Here is a 21,508-nt window from a genome sequence, read left to right as displayed (position 1 = left end):
TTTGCATGTTGTTTTTTAACATGTTGGTCAGACAGCAATGTCCAGTCTAAGTATGCGGCTCTTGAGCAGGATAAGTTGCGGAGTGGACCAGACTTTATGTCGTCAGTCAGAAGTCTGGCTATTTGCGGCTTGAACAAAATGACCCAAGGAGAATTGTGTCTGGTTTGCAGATGGTGCTGATGTAGTGTATGGATGTTTGGGCCAAGGTGTAGAGAGGTTTAGCTGTGTGTGTGTGATGAGTATGTGTCTCAGACTCTACAGAGTCCACTCTTACCACTCTCCCAGGGACTGGTTTTGGCGGGTCTTCTCACAAGGCTGTTGATCAGCATTAGAGGAATCCTCTTATGTGATAGCGCCGAACAAGACACTTCATTTGTCTGGATCTTCCTGAGGAGTCGAATTGGATACAGACGTTCATATGTGTAGAAAAGAGCCGTCTCACACGCACACACTCACACATGAACACTAGAGGTAGCAGCGTAATATACAGAGACTGATGTATTTCATGTTGTTGGTGTGCACTTCAGACTCCCATTCCTGTTCGACTCCAATCCGTCATCCTTTTGATTCATTCCTCATGCTGGGACTCCTGTCTAGCACTGCTGTTAAATTATTCCTTTACCCACAATGCTTTGCAGAACACGTTAGTCTCTGATAGCGTAACAATCACAAGACTAGCTCCTCTCGCCAAGCTCTCTGGAATGGGACCCTCAGAACGGCTTGAAATGTTGATATTTCTGTCCAGCATTATAACGATCAACTAAATCACCTCAAGCACATAATGGTTTTGTCGATAGATATTTAGTATGCTTTACACAGACGATTCTCCACCTGATCCTAAACAAGAGCTCCACATGTGCAGTATTAGAGCTCAAACTGTGACGCATCAGTCAGAAATATTCACACAATCTTAGGTGTTTATATTACATAGATACAGTCATCTGATCATTGATTTCGAGTGTGTTTGTGGGGCTAAGTATCACTCACAGCCTCATGATATATATATATAGTTAATAATTATATATATATATATATATATATATATATATATATATATATATATATATATATATATATATATATATATATATATATATAATTTTTTTTTTTTTTTTAAATATATATAATTTTATATAATTTTATATAATTTTTATGTAATAATATTTCAGTACTGATTTTTTTTAGCTGACGCTCTTGTGTCCCCCTGGGAATTTTAAAACCCCTTATATACTGTGTATGTGTATCGTATCTGCACAGCCATAGTTTGATGCATGTAAAACAAGATTTTTTTTCCAAGGGTACTTTTTATGTTTGCACGATGGCAAATTGTGGCGGAAGAAAAGTCTTTGCGGAAGCCCTCAGCGTCTAACTTTTGATTGTTTGCTTGGAAGAGGGTATGAATGACACCTCTAGTTTTGTGTCTTGTTGTATGATTTTTGAGGCTTTGTTTCTTACTTTTCTAAGGGTTTAGACACTCTGCTGTGAAGTCACTTCCATTAAACTTATTTTAATACACACACTCTTGTTTGTTCAGGAGGAAATGTCTGGCTTTGTACAGTTTACCTGTACTGTTATCCGTTATTGCAAGTTGTCTTGATGATATCTGGTTATCATCTTTCAGTAATTACTATTAGCCTAATATCAAGTCTTCGTCTGTCTCTTTTCTCCAGATACAAAGAAGGCTTTGTGAACATGAACACTTTTACCAAAACTGGACAAGTATTTCATGCACACCTTCTGCACAGTGTCTTTCAGATAAGCTTCCAAACATCTTTATCAGGCTGAGGTTACTGAGTTTATACACAATATTATTGCTTGTTGGTTAATGTCAGTGTGGTTTAACAGGTGAATGCACACCTCAAGTCCTGAGAGCTTGAACACCTTCCAAATTCTGTTGCCTGAAGATAGTAGTGTTAAATAGCAGTTTTTATAAAAAGCCAAAAAGTTGTCTTTTACTGTATATTAATATATAAATTAGTATTGTATACAATTTTATGTGATTTTATATTTTAAGTTAGTTTATATTTTAAAGCAACTTGTTAAATGGTATAATATTTCACAAAACCTTTGATGTTTAGAGAAGCAAGACCGTTGACTTTATATGCTCTAGTTTTTATTGTATGTATTTATTTTAACAGTAACTCAGCCAGGTTTTTGTCACTGTGGGTTTGTGCGCACGTTCTGTTTGCTGGTTAGGTTGTTTTAATTAGCGTATCTCGCTAGGTCCTGGGGTTATGTTTGCTTCCCACAATTTTCTGCGTGTTTGCCTCAATCCGAGCAGAAAACCATCTCAGCCCCTCACATATGGTTTCAATAAGGGTCTGGCTGGGGACCCAGAGAGAAAGAGGGGTTGGGGTGTGTGGGGGGTTCTTGTCCCTTTGCTGGCCCACAGACCTGTGACCTGAGCTTGAATATGCCTCTGAGCAACAACGAACTAACATGCTCACACTCACGCAAACATACATTAAGTCAGTGTTCAGATTGTGGCTCTAGGGGCTCCCCACCAACTGCCGTGAGGGAACGCATGTGTAAAATTAATTTGCTGCATATCAAGTAAAAATAATAATATAGTAGCACACGATCCTGCCTAACATTTACTACACTTAATAAATTATGTTCTTATTTCTATTAAAATTCGTGGCCAGTTGGGCTGGATATGTGTTGTTTTTTTGTTTTGTTTTTTTCTGATACAGAACAAGCAGGGTTCAGGTCTCATGTGGGCATATTTTACATAAATTTCTTTATTAAACGACTTAAACATTTTTTTATGTTTTATTTCATTTTATTCCATAATAATTGAATTAAGCATTTTTTGTGGCTGCCACTCTTAAACCTGTTTATCAAGGCTGCATTTAGCCTATTTGATTAAAACACAGTAAAAACAGCAGCGTTGTGAAATATTAATTTAGAATAACTGTTTTCTATTTTAATATATTGTAAAATGTAATTTATTCCTGTGATGCAAAGCATCATTACTCCAGTCTTCAGTGTCACATGATCCTTCAGAAATCATTCTAATATGCTGATTGTTGTTCAAGAAACAGTATTATTTTCAATCTTGAAAGTAGTTATATAATGTTTTTGTTGAAACCGTGATCATTTTTTAATTTTAATTTTTTTAGGATTTAAAGACTTGAGCTTTAATGTATAGAAAGCTTATTTGACACAGTGCACATCATAATTCAACAGTCATTTTTTAGTTCACATTTGTTATGTTATTAATTGTTAAGATGTTATAAGGATCATATTTAATGTTTATCCTTTTTTCTTTCACAAAACTATGCAGATTTGTTTTTTCACTTTATGAATTATTATTCATGAGTTATTCTACGTATATACTAAAATATATGTTTTAAATGTTATAGAATAGATAATATTTCACAAAACTGTATGCAGATTACTTTTTTCCCCTCTTTCTCTAGATACGTAGAAGGCTTTGTAGAACAAGGACACTTTTATATTAATTCATATAATTTTTATAATTATAATAATTATTATATGAATAAAATATAATATTATTATTAGAAATTATTTATACTAATGCAAATTGTTCATGTTACATGGATACTATTTCACATTTATCATGTTTTTCACAAAACTATATGAAGATTTGCTCTTTTTATGTACTGTAAAAATGGCTGTAAATGCAACTAATCACAATTAGTTCACAATTGTTGTTTTTATGGAATATTACATAAAAATCTGTATTTTTAATTATTGATTTTATTGCAAAATTTTTAAGTTAAGACTAAAACAAATAATTTTTTTTTTTTTTTTAATTTTGTGTGCTTTGATCCTCCATATGTGATGACATGGAGGGAAAAAACACAAAATTGCTTTTATTTTGAAATATTTCCAAACGAATATAATTCTAATCTAATAATGCTTGCATCAGAAGGCAATAAGAGAAGGGAGTAAGTCATCCCTCCTAGGGTGATATACATTGCCCTTTTCATGAAAGAGCGGTGCCCTTGTAAAACAAGTGTGAGGTTAACCTCTAATTGCAGGGTGAGTTTCGCTGTCTCACACTGTGATTTATTTCCCTCGTGCCATCTCTCGCTCCGTCCTTCCCCAAACTCGTTTTCATCGTATTTCCCCTTCAGTATTCTTTTCAAAACACTCATTTTGAAGACATCTTTTTCGTTTTCTGGCTCTCCCCCGTCTCAGTAGTTTATCTCCAGGGCAGCGATGCTTATGTGTCCTGGAGTTGTGTACTTAACCCCAGTGGTCTCTGGAGAAAAATGGAGTCTGAGCACCGAGCTGCATGATAATGGGAGGTTGAAGGTGAACGGCTTTACGGGACAGTTAATGTTGTTATTATTACAGCTTGAGCGAGGCTCAGATCGGGAGCTCGTTCCGATCGATAATTATTCCGGATTTGGTTGTAGCATAGCATTTAAGGTTTTAACTAATTATCATGTCTCAGATGTGAAACATTAAATAGCTTGCTGATTTTCTTCCACATGTTTGACCCAGCTATCATCATTGCCTTCACATTTCAGCATTTCCTGTGTCCAAATGTGTAAGGTCAACAGATGTTGAAGTAACAAATGTCTCATGCCAGATTTTATCTGGCAGGACAATATGAATGAACTCCCATTGTTTTAACCCGTAATATAAATCACAGAATGCACAATGTCATCTATTAGCAAGCAAGTAATCATGGCCAATTCGACTACACTATTGCTCTCCTGAGGGATAGTATTGAACTAAATTGAATGAAATCATGGTGATGTCATTTCAAACTGCATGCTGGGAAGGCCATAAATGCGGCTGTGATTCGTTTGCTAGGTAAAACTCGTGTTTTTGCTTGGGTTAGAGTACGCTTCCTCGTGGTTTCTAACCGAAACCATCACTAATGTCAGATAAATAGGAAAAAACGATATCTGCACAATGCAGAAAAGGGTTGCGTAGATGATTGGTGAATTGGGAGGACGCACCTGTTGAAGCACTGACTGCTGAAAGCTGAAGACTGACTGTAATGTTTAGTTTAGCTCACATAACAGCGGCCCACGGCTGGAAACATCTGTAGGGAGCCGTCAGGTTTGGGGGTGAGAGGATGATGTCACTGCTTCATGTCAAATAACTGCACTTATTTAACCCTCAGAGCGGAGGAAAAGTCTTTGCGGAAGCCCTCAGCGTCTAACTTTTGATTGTTTGCTTGGAAGAGGGTATGAATGACACCTCTAGTTTTGTGTCTTGTTGTATGATTTTTGAGGCTTTGTTTCTTACTTTTCTAAGGGTTTAGACACTCTGCTGTGAAGTCACTTCCATTAAACTTATTTTAATACACACACTCTTGTTTGTTCAGGAGGAACTGTCTTTGTACAGTTTACCTGTACTGTTATCCGTTATTGCAAGTTGTCTTGATGATATCTGGTTATCATCTTGCAGTAATTATTATTAGCCTAATATCAAGTCTTCGTCTGTCTCTTTTCTCCAGATACAAAGAAGGCTTTGTAGAACAAGAACACTTTTACCAAAACTGGACAAGTATTTCATGCACACCTTCTGCACAGTGTCTTTCAGATAAGCTTCCAAACATCTTTATCAGGCTGAGGTTACTGAGTTTATACACAATATTATTGCTTGTTGGTTAATGTCAGTGTGGTTAAACGGCCTTGGAGAGCTTTTGTGTATTTTTTATATTATTAGAACAAAGTTTATTATTATATAGAATTTTGTGATATTTTATATTTTAAGTTAGTTTTCATTTTAAAGCAATATGCTGAAATGATATGTATAGTTTTTCACAAAAGTGTAGGCTATACAGTTTTGTTTGGTGTTTTTCCATTCTCTAGATATGTATATGACTTTGTAGAACAAGAACACTTTTAATATTTGTTCTTTTGTAAGTTGTTATATTATTATTAATTTGATTATTTGTAATAATGAAAATTGTTAATGTTAAATAAATAATATTTCACATTTATCTTCATTTATCTTTCACAAAACTATATGCAGATTTGTTCTTTTTTGTCCTACTGTAAAAGAGCTGTTAATACGATAAAATAATCACAATAATTCATTTCTTGATTTTTGATCTTTAGAAAGCAGATAAAAAATTATATTATAGTATTAGATTATAATAATTAGATTTGGTGAGAGTAAAAAATATATTCTATGAATATATTAAAATTCATAAAACATTAAAAATATATTTTCTGCAAGTTTTTCTTTTATTTTTTGCATTGCTTACAGAACTTCCTTCTGGCCCTTTGGGGACCCTAGTTTGAAAACCTCTGTTAAAGGATACTCCACCCCAAAATGAAATTTCTGTCATTAATCATTTACCCCCATGTCGTTCCAAACCCGTAAAAGCTTTGTTCGTCTTCGGGAACACAATTTAAGATATTTTGGATGAAAACCGGGAGCCTTGTGACTGTCTCATTGACTGCCAAGTAAATAACACTGTCAAGGCCCAGAAAAGAATGAACGACATTGTCAAAATAGTCCATCTGCCATCAGTGGTTCAATCTGAATGTTATGAAGCAACGAGGATACTTTTTGTACGCATTTTGGAGAATATCCGCAAACAGCGTACGCTGTTCTATGTCAGCCGCACCACACGGATATGCTGTTTTAGTTCAAATCAAAGCGTAAAAAACGTATCCGTGTGGCGCAGCTGACACAGAACAGCTTACAAAGTTTGCATCCAGCGGATATTCTCCAAAATTGCGCTACGGTGACGCGGAGGAGACGAACTGTTGAATAAAGTCGTCATTTTTATTTTCTCTGCGTACAAAAAATATTCTCGTCGCTTCATGACATTCAGATTGAACCACTGATGGCAGATGGACTATTTTGACGATATCTTTCATACTTTTCTGGGCCTTGACAGTGTTATTGACTTGGCAGTCAATGAGACAGTCACAAGGCTCCCGGTTTTCATCTAAAATATCTTAAACCCAATTTGCACGGAATTAGTATTATCTAAGGACCTCGTGTGATTTAGAAATTACCCCCCACATCTGAATTTCGTGTGGCGCATTCGCACGGGATAAACGAATCCTGTGATTTTATGTGAATTTACAGACTTATCTCCCAGATATGATCTTAAGGCTTTGTGTGACATTATGACATTATAATGTGACGACATATATCATATCAACAGAAGAATGCTGCTATACATGTCATCCATCTCCATCTAATCATTCTTGTTTTCGCTCTTCTAATGGTTTTCAGCTTTCTTTTTTATGAAAGTGCAAATTGTATAGAAGTATGGTGTGTAGTGATACGACCCAGCACCCAAAATACTATCAAAACACTTTGCAGCCTCCATTTTTCGCAAAAGATGGATGATAAGGCACTCGGGAAACAAAAACCTTAAAAAAAAATAATATATGACACCGCGAAATGCTGGCCAAATCACAGAGATGCCGATTCACATCGTGATTTATTATCACAGGACCTCGGTGTTCGGTGAAATATGGTAGGTCATTTGTGGGGGAATTTTTACTTTACGGTGATTTGCATGGGATTAAGATCACAGACAACCTCCACAATTATTACAAATGACTAGAGGTCACCAGGTAATACTAATCCTGTGCGAATAGGGCTTTAAATTGGGTTCCAAAGACGAACAAAGCTTTTACTGGTTTGGAACGACATGGAGCTATGTGATTAATGACAAAATTTTCATTTTTGGGGTGGAGTAACCCTTTAACCAATGAATTCTGAATTTGAAAACCTTCTGTATCTCCCTTTCTCCCTCTCTCTCTTTTCCAGCCCATCCTTTATCTTCTCTCATACACTCTCTATCTTTCTCAGACTTTCTCATGTGCCCCCAAGGACCGCCATCCATCTCGCAGGCACTGTCAGCACCTAATTGGACCGGCCAGGGGGCATCAGATGTCACATACACACAGATTATAAATTGACTCACTAAAAGATTTCCTCTGACATCATGCCCTGCATGCGAGGCCACACTCCACGCTTTGGTGCTTCACGTGAAAGGGCCTCCATGCCAGCCGGACGGGTTTCTGTGTTTTTTTGTGTGCACGCAAGCACCTGTACCTTACACTGGTCACTGTCAGACTTGAATTTCTTATTTTGTTACTGGGGCATTCACCTGTTCGAATGAGAACAAAGGAAACAAACGGTTCGGCTGTGGACCCAGTAGCTTGTTGATAGGGGTGCGGCCTATGTTTTCACTGCTCTTTTGTTCACTTGTTGCATCAGCCTGGCACACTTGCTACGACGGCACAATGCATCCCCGGCCAGAAAATCCCCCCACAATGTAAATATTATGTGACGGTTCTGGGAAGCGTTTTCGCTCATGTCAATGGAATTGCACTCTTGAATATTTGCCAGTTCACTGATTCCAAACAGTCCTTAACCACATAACCCCTCCCTCGCTTCTTCATTTCTTCTCTTTCTTTTCCCCTCCAGCCTTGAACAAGTCTTAATTTGTTTAGAATATTATTACCCAGAACTTTAACTTGCGTGTCACAGTCGCTGATGGAAACCAGGGAGTTTCTGAAGTCGGATTGGCTGGCTGCATCAGTTCGCACCTCCTGATTGGCTGATTGGATCATTCTAGCGCTCCAGACTTGTCCAAGCACAGTCAGTGAAAGTGTTCATGTGAGGCATTCAGCCTGTCAGAATTCCTCAGCAAGTGGATTCACATATCCAAACACAAAAGAGTATTGAACTTTTTAACATTGCTGATTCATGCTTTCTCCATACCCTCATCCAAATGAGAATTTTTGCTGCGATGCCATAGATGAACCATTTTGGGCTCCCTAAAGAACCTTTCAGTTCTTAAAAGGACCTATTTCTTTTAGTGTGAATAACATTCTAATACTCTAGGGCTGCATGATAATGATTAAGCGGTTGATATTTAGCTCAAAAATATAATCACGATTCTTGTCATTCACTTTTTGCTGCATTTCGTCAGAATTATTTTTGGACTTTCACGCAAGTGCAAAGCAAGAGAACGTCAACTCACATGGTTTGCTTGCAGTTTTGCATCAAACAGCACAAACAACCATGTGAAAGAAAACTGACTTGCTGTATTATACTTTTATTTGATCGAAATATCTCAGTATAAATCACTAAACTCCAACTTACATATAGGTTTTCAGATCATTAGCGTTTTTTCCATTATGTAGACGGCACGTGTGCATGGTCACCAGGTTGAGAAGATTAGATAAGCCCTGGGCAGAAAATGTATTAATTTATGAAAAAGCTCTGATTGGGGGATTTTAACTCTTGAAATCTGGCAACCGCAACCATGAAACCTTGCGGAGGCGATGCAAGATAATGCAAATGCCAAATTACATTGAAACATTTTTAGAATAAATGACCAACGAGTAAATATCACAGATGATTATGCTTACTAAATCAAGAGAAGCAGAAATCACGATTAAAATGCAATTCATTGTGCAGCCCTAAATTAAAGAACCTTTTGTATAGTGGAAAGGGTCTATGGATGTTAAAGGTTCTTCATGAAACCATAGATGCCAGCATACACCTATGAGCTAGAAATGCACTACTGTCCCATACCATTCAGATTTACATTCAAACTTCGAATCAGATCAACAGATTTGAATATTGTTGAATGTTATGTGTCAGTCTTGGGAGCTTTGTGCATGTTTTCTCTACAAGGGAGCAGACCTCTCTCTTCTCAGCCAAGATTATATGACCATAGGGAAGCGTGAAACACAACACAGCCTCTTGCTCTCTCTCTCCTCTGATAAAGCGTTTGGGGCATCCCACTGGCTTTCTTTCAGCTTATTGATTTTTCCATTATTTATGTGTTTATTTATTTTCTAAACTGGCTCCCAGAGGAGTTTTTATAGCACTGAGGTTTAAATCACATTTTCAAGGCTCACTAAGGATCAGCGATACACATCCTACATCATTAATATCAACCTCTGACTAAAAAGTCATGCAGTGGCCCCAGAATACCCTCACTCCAACTGAACTGTGAGTTTTTACACTTGTAAAAAACAAACCAAAAAAATTCTTAGCATTTTAACATTGTTGTGCAATTTCAAGACTGTATGTAGATTAAATTAAATGATTAATTTTATTATTATAATTATACTGAAAGTTTATTTCTGTTATGCTCACCAAGGCTGCATTTATTTGAGAAAGTAAAACAGTAAAAACAGTAATATTGTGAAATATTGTTACTATTTAAAAATGTAAATATATTTTAAAATATATTTTGCAAAGCTGAATTTTCAGCAGTGTCACGTGATCCTTAAATAATCATTGATTTGCAGCTCAAGAAACATTTTTTATTATTATCAATGTTGAAAACCATTGTGCTGCTTAATATTTATGAGGAAAACATGATTTTTTTTTTTCTGGATTTTGTTTTTTGATGTATGAAAAGTTCAAAAGAACAGCATTTATTTGAAACATAAATATTTTCTAACAATATAAATCACCTGCAAATTAAGAAACAACACACGAGCTGCAAATGCTCACAACACAACCAAATAAAGAAACGTGCTGCAAATAAAATTCTTTATTTGGTTGTGAGCATTTGCAGCGCGTTTGTTTATTTGTTTGTGTTGTGAGCATTTGCACCACCTGCTGTCAAACTGATGAAGATGTTTTCTTGATTTGCTGGTGCTTTTTCTATTTGCATGTGTTTTCTGTTGAGCTCTCTCGGCCACCGTATTACTGTCACTAATGATTAATGTAATACATCCTAACTGAAAATATGAACTTGTTTAAAATAGTCAAACTTTTGAAAAGTATATATTTTTTCTTTAATATGTATTAATATATTTGTATATTATATATTTTATATATTTATTTTTATGTGTATTTCATATAATATCATTTTTAATGAGGAATCAGTGTATTAAGTTATTAATTATTACCCAGTCTGTGTTTATATTTTGGTATGCTTTAAGATTGTTCGAGTTAGATGTTTCAAATTTTGTGTATTTTAGAGCTCAAGGGAGATTTTTCTGGATCTGTTCCATAATTAGAAAAGTAAAGATAATAGATCTCATGAGGGAGCTCAGGTGTCAGGTGTTGAATGCATATTCACTCACCCACCCACCCACACACACACACACACAGTATTGTGACAGTGGTGAGCAAACATGCCTGTACAAACACAAATGTGACACCCAAACGTGCACGCACACACACACACACACACACACACACACCTGTGATGAGACTCATAAATCACTCAGGACACAAACAGGTTTAGTGACATGTTTGACTTTGGCAGATGGCTTTGCATAATAAAACTCTCTTTCCCTCAAGTTTTCACTCCTCCTGCTCTCCACCTCCAATTTGTTCCTGTTTGTTCCTCTTCACACTTCAACAAGCTGTCAATTAAAAGCTTCGGCTGATAAATATGCTTTTGTTACTGCGTCAGTGTTTGATGTGTTTGCACACTCACAGACAATCACACTTTCTGTTTGTACTTGCAGATACTGTCAGTATGCTTTGCTATGTATTAGGTGCGTTTGTGTGTGTGTGTGAGAGAGAGAGAGAGAGAGAGGAAGGGCCTGTAAAAGTGACCGTTTTCCACAGCTCTCAGTAATAAATGAGAGTTAGTCTGTGGGTTCCTCCAGTCCGTCTGCTGTTTTCATACCCAGCGCTGCTGAATCACGGCTCCGCTGATGATATATCCATCTGGCCATCATCTACTTCCTGTCACTGTGCCTCATTCGCTTTTCTTCTTTTGCTGAGTGTCTCTGGAGAGGTCTGTATGTCGTCTCTTTAGGGTTGAGAAATATCCTTTTTCCACTGTGCTTTAATAATTCTTCTTTTTATTTCAGTACTGTACAGATGCCGTCTTCCCTCACACTGAAACACTGTAGACAGAACTGAAAAATCAAGACTGTACTTCTGTTTTTCCAATACAGGTTCTCTTTCCATTGGCAATATTTTAATTTCAGCTTTCATTTTCTTGGATTTATTGGTTTCATTTCACAATAACTATTTTGACTTTTACAACTGACCATCTCCTCTTTATCATCCATTCAACCTCTCTGTATCTCACTCTTTCACTTTCTGTTTTAATATTTATAATTTGATCTAATGCCAAAACAATTAAGTGTGTCTGAAGTGTCTAAACACTTCATTCATTCATTCATTCACTCACTTACTCCCTCACTCACTCACTCCCTCACTCCCTCACTCCCTCACTCCCTCACTCACTCACTCACTCACTCCCTCACTCCCTCACTCCCTTACTCACTCACTCATTCATTCATTCATGCATGCATTCAAAGCAAGCCTCTGTTTTTTTTCTTGTGCCTCTCCTGTATTTCCTTTAAAAGACAGTTGGTTTGATATTAACTTAATGCAAATATATTTATACATTAAGTGTAGCTGAAATGTCCAAACGCTTTCTGTTTTAACATTTATTGCTATTCATTATTAATATTTTATGTATTATTTTTAATATTAAATTTTGTTTTAACAAACTTGTTGTTTGTGAAATATTTTGTTTTCAGAAAAAAAAAAAGTGTGCCTCTGCTGTCTTTCTTTTAAAAGCCACTTGGTCTCATTAGTTTAATTTATACAGTGTGGCTGAAGTGTAATAATGCTAATATTTATTATTATTTATTAGCAATATTTTGTTTGTATTATTAAAAAAAACAAAAAAACAATTGTAATGATTCAAACAAACGTTTCTGTGCTTTTTTTATTTTGATTTTTTTTTCCATTTCATGTAATGCTTCTTAAATGCTTTTTTTTTTTTTTATAAGGTGACCGACATCACCTTATAAAATCTTATGCTTTCATACAACTGATAGATAAAGTCCACTTTAATTGCCATATTTAATTTAGATTTAAATAAAGAAAAACACATTGGATCACATTTAAATCAAGGCAGACTGAAAATGAATGTGATTTAAATCCAATCGAACTGAATCAGATTTCAGACTGATCTCCATTCCTTTCTCCTCTCATTAGTATTCATCCGGTACCGTCTGACCTATTAAAGCCATTTGTCAAATAGCAGGCAAAGCGCCCCCGTCCAATCAAGCTTCATTTAAATGCATTTTGACATCTGTTTTCCTAGTTATCACACTGGTGGCCAGGAGCCTGACAGTGAAGAGCACTGCAGAATACTAATATTCCCACGGGTAACCCGTCACAAACAAGCAGCAAGCCCTATCTCTCAGTGATAACGTACCTGACAGTTACACCCAGTGATATCGACACGGACAGCAGAGTGTTTGATGCACATCAGTGTGTTGTTGTTTGTCTGTTGTCTCCAAATCGACAAAACCACACACTCTACCGTTATGGCTTGGTTTTTGGTGCAGGAAAGCTTGACTAACATTACAAATGCACTTCAGGGATGAAGTGTAATACTAATGCGCTTAAACTGATATCGGTACAGCTGGTCAGCAGTCAGACCACACATGTGCCGTCATTCACTGGACCGACTCGTCCTCATGAAGAAGCCTTCTGGCCTTTGGTCAAAAACCTGCTTTCCATCCTTCTGTCTTTCCATATCAGTCATCCCCTCTCTCTTGTCAACCATTACAGGCTTATCAATATAAATCTGACCATCTGTGTTGCTCAGGCGCCCCGTCTCTGCCAGAAGTGTTAAACTTATGCATAAATCAGCTGTGCTTCGTTTCTGTTTGCAGATTCCTTGAAACATTCCTCCTGAGCACGGAGAGGCTGAATTTATCGCGTTGGTAATAAAAGACAGGTGGCTGATTTATTTTTTGGAAAAAATGCACAAAGACATACACACTCCCCAGCATCGGGTCACATTGCACCAATCTGTTCTTTGTTTTGAAATCATGAGGTGCGGGTGTTTTGGCAGCGCGCATGATGCCCATGCAGTGCTGCTTCATTGTGTTCGTTACGTAAATTTTTGTCAAATCTTTTGAAAGTTTTTCCAAGTCAAGCCAATGAGGGCTTTGTTTGCATAGTCAGCCTTTTTTACTGTATTATATTACACTCGGTTTGTCCAAAGAGTTGTTTCCAATAAAGAGTTTTGGATGGAGATCAGGGGTTCCTAAACTGACCTGATGTTCAGTATGAGTGTGGAAAAAGAGTGCAGATTATGGAAATGTATAAGCAGCAGTATTACTCATACTTGGTTTTTTTTCATTCAGAACATCAGCACATAACTTGTGTCTTATGACAATGAATAATTTGTTAATTAAAACTGATTTGGCGGCTGTTTTTTAAAGTGCTGGGTTGTTTAGTGTCTAACAAACACAATAACTGCATTCACTTTAAAATAACAGTCACTTTAAAAACTTTACCAACTGCATGCACACATATTGAAGTGTGCGTGACACTAGCAGTGTTTTCAGCCTCTGCCGCCTCAATATATACATGAATATAATCTCTAGAACTGCTCTGAGAATCATTTCTTGAACATTTTACCATTTCTTTTGAGTAAAACTATCATCATATTATATATACAAACAGAAACCTAAAGGGCTTCACAGCAACCCATCAAAATAAAAGTTCAGTTTAACTTGAAGAAACCGTAACAATATTAATAGAAATATATTAGTATAGTAATAATAGTAATAGAAATATTACTTAATTTAATGATAGTACTGCTACTAATAATAAAATTATTATTAAAACATAATTTTTAAAGGAATATTTACCAGAAAAATTATTTACCGAAATTTATTTAGCAGAAAGATATACACTGCCGCTCAAAAGTTTGGGATCAGTAAGATTTGTAATGTTTTTTATAGAAGTTTCTTCTGCTCATCAGGGCTGATTAAAAAAAAAAAAAAAATTTGAATTTAAAATAACAGTTTTCTATTTTAATATACTTTAAAATATCATTTATTCCTGTGATTACTCCAGTCTTCCGTATCGCATGATCCTTCAGAAATAATTCTAATATGCTGATTTATAATCAATGTTGGAAACCATTGTGCTGCTTGATATTTTTTGGAGGGACCTGTGATTTTTTTTTAAGCATTCTTTGATTAATAAAAAGTAAAAAATATATATATTTGGGGACGGATTTCATAGAGCCCTACCTAAAAACACACAGCACCATCTAGAATTCCCTAACAGCACCTTAGAAGCTACCTGGCAACACCCTAGCAACCACTCTGAACACTTTAGAAAATGCCTGGCAACACCCCAATAACCATAAAGCATGTGTTGTATCAATTCTCTCTCTCATAACGCATCAAATCAGCAACTCTCTTTCAAAATGAATGACTTCCGGTCACTTTGTCACTGCGAATTGCTGTCTGGGTGAATAAGCTTTCTTGCCTGTAGCATGACCTTCATATGGAGCGGATCTCTGTTTTTCCTCTCTGGCTGTGTCTGTCTCTCTCAAGATTTTGGGATTTTGTCAGCCCACTGTTCAGCAGTGCCATCGATTTCCTCTCTTTTAGCTCCGCTGCGGCTGATTGGGTGAAGAGGAAGATTTCTGCCACCTCTCTCTCTTTTGTGCTCTCTCTGTCTCGTTCTCTCTCTCTCTCTGACCACAGACTCTTCATTTATTTATCATCTCTCTCTCTCTGTCTTTCACACACTCTCTCTCACTCTTATACCTCAGACTTCCAGACGTGCAGACATCAGTATTAAAACAGTTTGACACATGCCAGTGCTTGTGGTTGAACATGTTGCCACAAGTCATCCATTTTCTTTTACAGAAGACGAAAGCGCTAAGAGATTTATTTTTTTCCTTTTTCCCCAGTGAACATCATCATGGCATTATTTTGGTTGCTTTAAAGGAGGTTTTTCATTAAATGTCAAAAGATTTTTTCTCCAAAACTGTGTGTAATCTGTCACTTTATGACAGACTATGTATCCAGTCTTGAGAGTTTTATTAGTTCGCAAAATTATTCTGTCATTATTTATTTTCCTTAATGTGATTCCAAGCTGTATGTTTTAGGTTTTGTTTTGTGTTTTTGGATGAAAGATGATACCTTTATATAGTGCTTTTTATCATTTTGAAACTTGAATGACATGAGGGTGAATAAATGACAATAGAATTTTAATTTTAATTTTTTTTATTTTGTTAGGTGAACTATTCCTGTTTTTTGATCTAGCCTATAATTATAACTTTTTATATCTTTTAATTTCAGATCCCATTCTCACTGGTGCAGTTTCCACTCTGGGAGTACCTAAAGGTATGAATCCAATTTTTTTCTCTCACTTGCTCTCATTTCGATCTAATTTGGCCTCATAATTTCTCTCTAATATAGGAATAATGGCCTGGTAATGGTCTGACACATTTACACCTCAATCTCCACACACTTTGCCTCGATATCTGTTAATAACTCTCTTTTTAGGTGCTCTCAAAATGACGCTGCATTTTATCGGTCGCCCTCACCGGTGGTTATAAGCGAATCGTAATTTCTCGCAAGCCTTGAGTCTTAACCAACTGTCCATTTCCTTCTTCATTGTCTGGTCCGGGCCACATAAAAGTCGTTTTTCTTCCCCAAAAAAAAAGGCCCAGTTTGTGAGGGTGACATCATGTCTCCAGGGCGAGAGCAGAAAATTCCATTAGCGCTCTTGGCCTAGCGACCGGAGCGAAGCGGAGAAGGAGAGGCATCAGAGGACAATAGCACGTGCAGCTGTGGGCGAGCGTTAACCGCGATTCTCGCGGCGTAATAAGGAGTGTCATTCATGGCCGCCTCTTTGTGACACGTTCAAAGGCATTCTCTTACTCCTTCATTCTTCCATGTTTTCAGCCTCTCTGGCCATCTGTGTGGAACCGTTGGAATGTGAGAGTCTTTGCTAAACTCTCTTTCAAAAGTGCATGGCTTTGAAAAGCAAGAAAGCGTAGATTAGACAATGGTATGAGATGCCAGTGTTGGTTTTAAATGGCTGCTCTCGCTTCATTGGTTATTTTCAAGCACTCCACATTCTTTCAAATGTGTATACGTTTTTAAATGACCCTGGAAACAAATTTTTGTGACAAAAATGACAAAACAAATTGTGCTGGTAAGGTTAATTCAGCAAGTGGTTTTTAGTCTGGACGCAGATTTGGGCATTAAGGAGTGACCTAGTACAATACCAGTGGATTAGAATTGAAATTCAGTGGTTTTATATTCTTGGATATGAAAGCGTAAGAGTGCCAAAAAATCAAATATCAGTGTATTAAAGGGATAGCTCACCTAAGAATGAAAATTCTGTCAACAGTTAATGTTTTTCCAAACCTGTATGACTTGTGTTCTTCTGTGGAATGTATGTGATATTTTTAGAATAGTTTTTTTTTTTTTCTTTTTTTTTTTCAACATTGTTTTGTAGAACACAGAAGAAGACATTTTTAAGAAGAAAATCATTACATTTTGGAATGGCATGAAGGTGAGTAAATGGTGACAGATTTTTCATTTTTGGGTGAACTATTCCTTTAAGTAAAAAATAATAAATAAATGAATCCCTTTTCAAATTGACAGACAAGAGACTTGAAGTAATTTAATGTTGTTAAATAACATACAACATAAAATACCTAAAAATGTAGTTAAATGTAGCTATAAATAATAAATTGATATTTCAGTTTCCAGTCAAGTTAAAAAATGCAGTTCACGGGTGGGACCAAACAACAAGATTACATTTAACATGTTTAATTTTTTTTTTTTCCTCTGTGCCTTAATCATTATAGCAGCAGTGTGGACTTCTTTATTCTCATAGAAATAGAGTGATTATTAAAAATTATAGCTATCATCATTGGTGTGAGCAGGCCTTGAGTCTACCATAAATAGTGAAATACAAAGTATTTTTCTAACTGTGAGAAATATTTTAAACTATCATCCTTGCATCTTCACCTGTGTATATTTTCTGCTTGTTACATTCAGAGATCTTCGAGCAGCTGAATTGTTGTAATAATAGAGTGTAAATCAGTGGAAGAGATACAGAACTAAGTGCCCTACATGCTTTATTACTACACACAAAGTCTCTCAAAAGCACAAAAATGTCCATTTCAGGATTTTCTTTGCTTTTTTGAATGAAAAGAGTTTGATGAACAGTACTTTGCGCATGTTTTGTGTTAGGCCGCACACAAGCCTGGCAAGCATTTCATGTTGGGAAATCAAACCCCAAGTATCACCAAACCAGTTCTCAAGTCATTTGCACCAAAAAATATCTTAAGCCCCGGCATCTGAGCGGCAAGCCACAGTAAACCATCTGTTCTCTCCAGCGTATCCCACAATTCCCAAAGTTTATCTACCAACAATCCCCTAAACTCAGTGCTGCTCTGTTACAAAACCACTGAGCAGCTGTGTCATTACATCAGCCGGCCATTCATTTCCCACCGTGCCCACTCAACTCGACGTTTATGTGTCAGTGGATCAAACTTATTCCCATGATTAAGTGCAAGTGTGTCACAAGTGAGTCTTAGTTTGGTTTGAGTAATTGAAGCTGAAGCGTACATTTGGAGTAATGCCTGGTCAGGGTGGTGTGTTCCGGAAAAGACTATAGTAAATAAATCTCATACTGAGTGTAGTATGGTTAGAAAAAGGTCTATTTGTCCACATAAATGTTTTTAAATTGATCTCGGGTATGTCCTGGGTTAAATAAAAGAGTTAGACGAGTCAGACTTTATTATACTTATTATCAAATGAAAAGTTCAAGCTACGTGGACTCAGCAGCTGTGGGTTTAACATGCCAGTTGGAATAATCAGGCAAATCAGGCCCTTTCTTTACTCCTAAACCACCTCATTTCCCATTTAGGCCCAAAATATTTCACAACTACCTGCAACTCTGTCCTCATCCACTGCTTGCTTCTGCTCTAAGTGTGTTTAACCTCTAGAAATCCTCTCACACTGCGCCTTTACTCGCATATCATCAGTGGCTGCCAGAATCATATTAAACACACTGTTCCTGTCACACAAGGCTGCCAGTGGCCTGGCTCGCTGCTTCTCACAGTCCTTTATTAAACCTTACTACCCACCCTGACCATGTCAGTTTATCAAGCTCCCCATCTTTCCACATGAAAGGAGCCCACCTGCTCCATTCTCGACCTATCAATGGTAAAACAAACTAAAAACACACACACACACAAAGGCGAAAGTCATTATCTGAACAACAGACATTTTAAGACTCATTCAGTTCAGTTTTTGGTTCATTTTGATTTGAATGTGAGTAAACGTATTGTTGTTCACAACAAAGACAGATTTGTCATCAAAATTTCACCCTATCAATTTTTTTAATGCATGTAATTTCTTATTTTGAACATTTCATTCATGCATATGTTTTAATTGTTAGTTTTAGTTAGTTTTAATTAATTATTATTAATTACATTTATTATTAATTATTATTTAAGTATTGCAATTTAAATGATTTTTGCAATTTTTATTTTTTTTTATTTTAAAATTTAATTAATTCCTTTGGCAAAGCTGAATTTGCAGCAGCCATTATTTCAGTCTTCAGACTCTCAAGAAATAAATTACACTTTAAAATGTATTTAAAAAGTTCAATTAAATGAATTCATTCATTAATAATATTTTTACAATATTGCTATTTTTACTGTATTCTTAATAAAATACATGCAGCCTTGTTGAGCATAAGATACTTTTTTCAACAAGATTAAAACATTGTAATCATTCCAAACATTTGACAGATGATGTACATCACAAAACAAAAGAAAAAATGATGTTACCGTTATCGTGGCTTTAAATGTTGTATTTTAAATTAATATATTAATTTTGTGTATATTTAGGTTTTAATTTTATTCTTTTTGGCCAACTAAATAGTTTGTTTCATCTGCTTAAATTAGAAGCTATTTTAGTTTAAGAAAAACTGTCTAAAATGAATGAACATTACATGACAAAATATTTACTAAAATTAAAGAATAAATATATATTTTTGAAATATACGTTTTTGCATCAGTTTATATAGAACCTCATAAAGCTGTTTCACTTCCATGACAATACTTGATATAAAGAGTAAACTGACTGTAGGATAAGATAGTTTATGGTATAAAGTTTATGTCCATTACAGTGCCCATACGAGACTGCAACTTTGAGAATGCAACACATACTTGCAATACATTATAAGGGCGTTCTGATATATTAGGACCGCAACATCATGTTAGGAGTCATTTTGATGATAAAATATAATTGCAGCTGCATGTAACGCTTGTCTTGGTGTTAAATGTAGTTCATGTTAGGTACATCCTAGTATGTAGAGCTGTGGTCAGTCAGTTTGTTTTGAGGTGAACTTGCTTCCAGTTTGTTTTCAATGAGTGTGACGGGGATAAATGGATGTTCTCCAGCACAAGCTCTTTGAACTCGAAAACAAAGACTCTTCCTTAATCTGACAGCTAATGAAACGCATATGATGTACTGATGAAGAGAGCGTTTGTGTCTGTGTTCTTGTGCACAGAGCTAGAGGGGATCATTCATAATTGCTTCATGCTGTGCTTCAATTGTTTTCCTCTCTTAGCCATCAGATGCTCCTGGTCTAAGGCCGTAGGAAAACTTCACCAATTATCTGCAGCCTGGCTGCATAATGACTCCCACCAAACACAACACAAAACACACAAACATGTGAAGTGACTGAAACTCCCTCCTTCTTTCTACTCACACACTCACATTTTTCTTGAATTTACCACATTCTTCCCCTCCTACTTCACCTCTTTAAATACTCTGAGTTCAAACAACAATTAGCCATCCTAAAATTAGTACAAATTGTGCAATTGACTGAGATCCTGTCAGACCTGTCTTTACCTGAGGCAACAGATCACAGCTGTAGCTGCATACAGACGACTCTTCAACACAAAAGCTGTGCTCCAAAACCTAGTGAGTTGTCTGTTTATAGCCAAACATAAGCCAAAACATTTTATTCAAGATGGCAGATACACTACTTTTCAAAAGTTTTGGGTCAGGAAGATTTTATTTATTTTATTTAAAAATGACAGAAAAGAATCCAGAAAAAAACTGAATGATTTTATTCAGCATATCAGAATCAGCATAATAATTTCTGAAGAATCATGTGACGAGAAAAAAAAAACATAGAAAATAGTTAAAGTTTTAACTGTATTTTTGATCAAATAAATAAACACATTCTTGCTGAGTGTAAGAGACTTCTTTTAAAAACATTAAAATATTAAATAATGTGTTTTTACCCCAAACTTTTAAACGGTAGCATAGTAAGAAATGTTGATTATACTTGCGCTTATGTTTTGTTTAATACCAAGAAATACTGATATTATTTTAAATAAAAATGAACTCTTTCACCTTTATTTCACCTGTTTTGTGAACTGTGTACTTTTATGCTTAACAGACTTTTTTGTTAGCTTAGCAACATGCTAACATCAAACTTCGTTGTTTATATTGAGCGCTCCTCATGTGGCAGGCAAAGTTGTATCTTTTTAGCTGTGCTTGAGTGATTTTATGTTATTTTATTTCAGTTAGGATGCTTCTTTAGTAGATAGAACAGCAGATGAAAAAGCAGTTCACTAGGTTTTGGAACAGATCTAATGTCTTAGCCAGCACTAGTATCTTCCCCAGGAACGTTGTGCTCATCGTAATCTTCCATCTGTGACTCTCATCAAAGCACAATACCGTTTTCCCCTCGTTTCTTGGAAAACCCTGAACCAGCATGAAAGACAATGTGTTTTCCA

The 21,508-nt window shown here is 36.0% G+C and overlaps 1 protein-coding gene across 2 annotated transcripts in view; it reads left to right on the top strand.

The window, feature by feature from the left end:
• The window catches only part of slc25a26 (solute carrier family 25 member 26), a 51,499-nt gene that overhangs the window by 17,881 nt on the left and 12,110 nt on the right, over window positions 1–21,508 (top strand). For both annotated transcript variants that reach the window (XR_009273465.1, XM_058792081.1), the window contains exon 6: window positions 16,026–16,070. Coding sequence is in view for 1 of the 2 variants with exons in the window: in XM_058792081.1 (XP_058648064.1) it covers window positions 16,026–16,070 (45 nt within the window). In the remaining variant the exon portion in view is untranslated. The remainder of the gene's footprint in view (window positions 1–16,025; window positions 16,071–21,508) is intronic.

The sequence above is a fragment of the Onychostoma macrolepis genome, chromosome 11 (genome assembly GCF_012432095.1).
Source record: "Onychostoma macrolepis isolate SWU-2019 chromosome 11, ASM1243209v1, whole genome shotgun sequence".
In the NCBI taxonomy this organism is placed as follows: domain Eukaryota; kingdom Metazoa; phylum Chordata; class Actinopteri; order Cypriniformes; family Cyprinidae; genus Onychostoma; species Onychostoma macrolepis.
The sequence above is the reverse complement of the archived record's forward strand: the minus strand, read 5'-3'. Positions and strand labels throughout refer to the sequence as shown.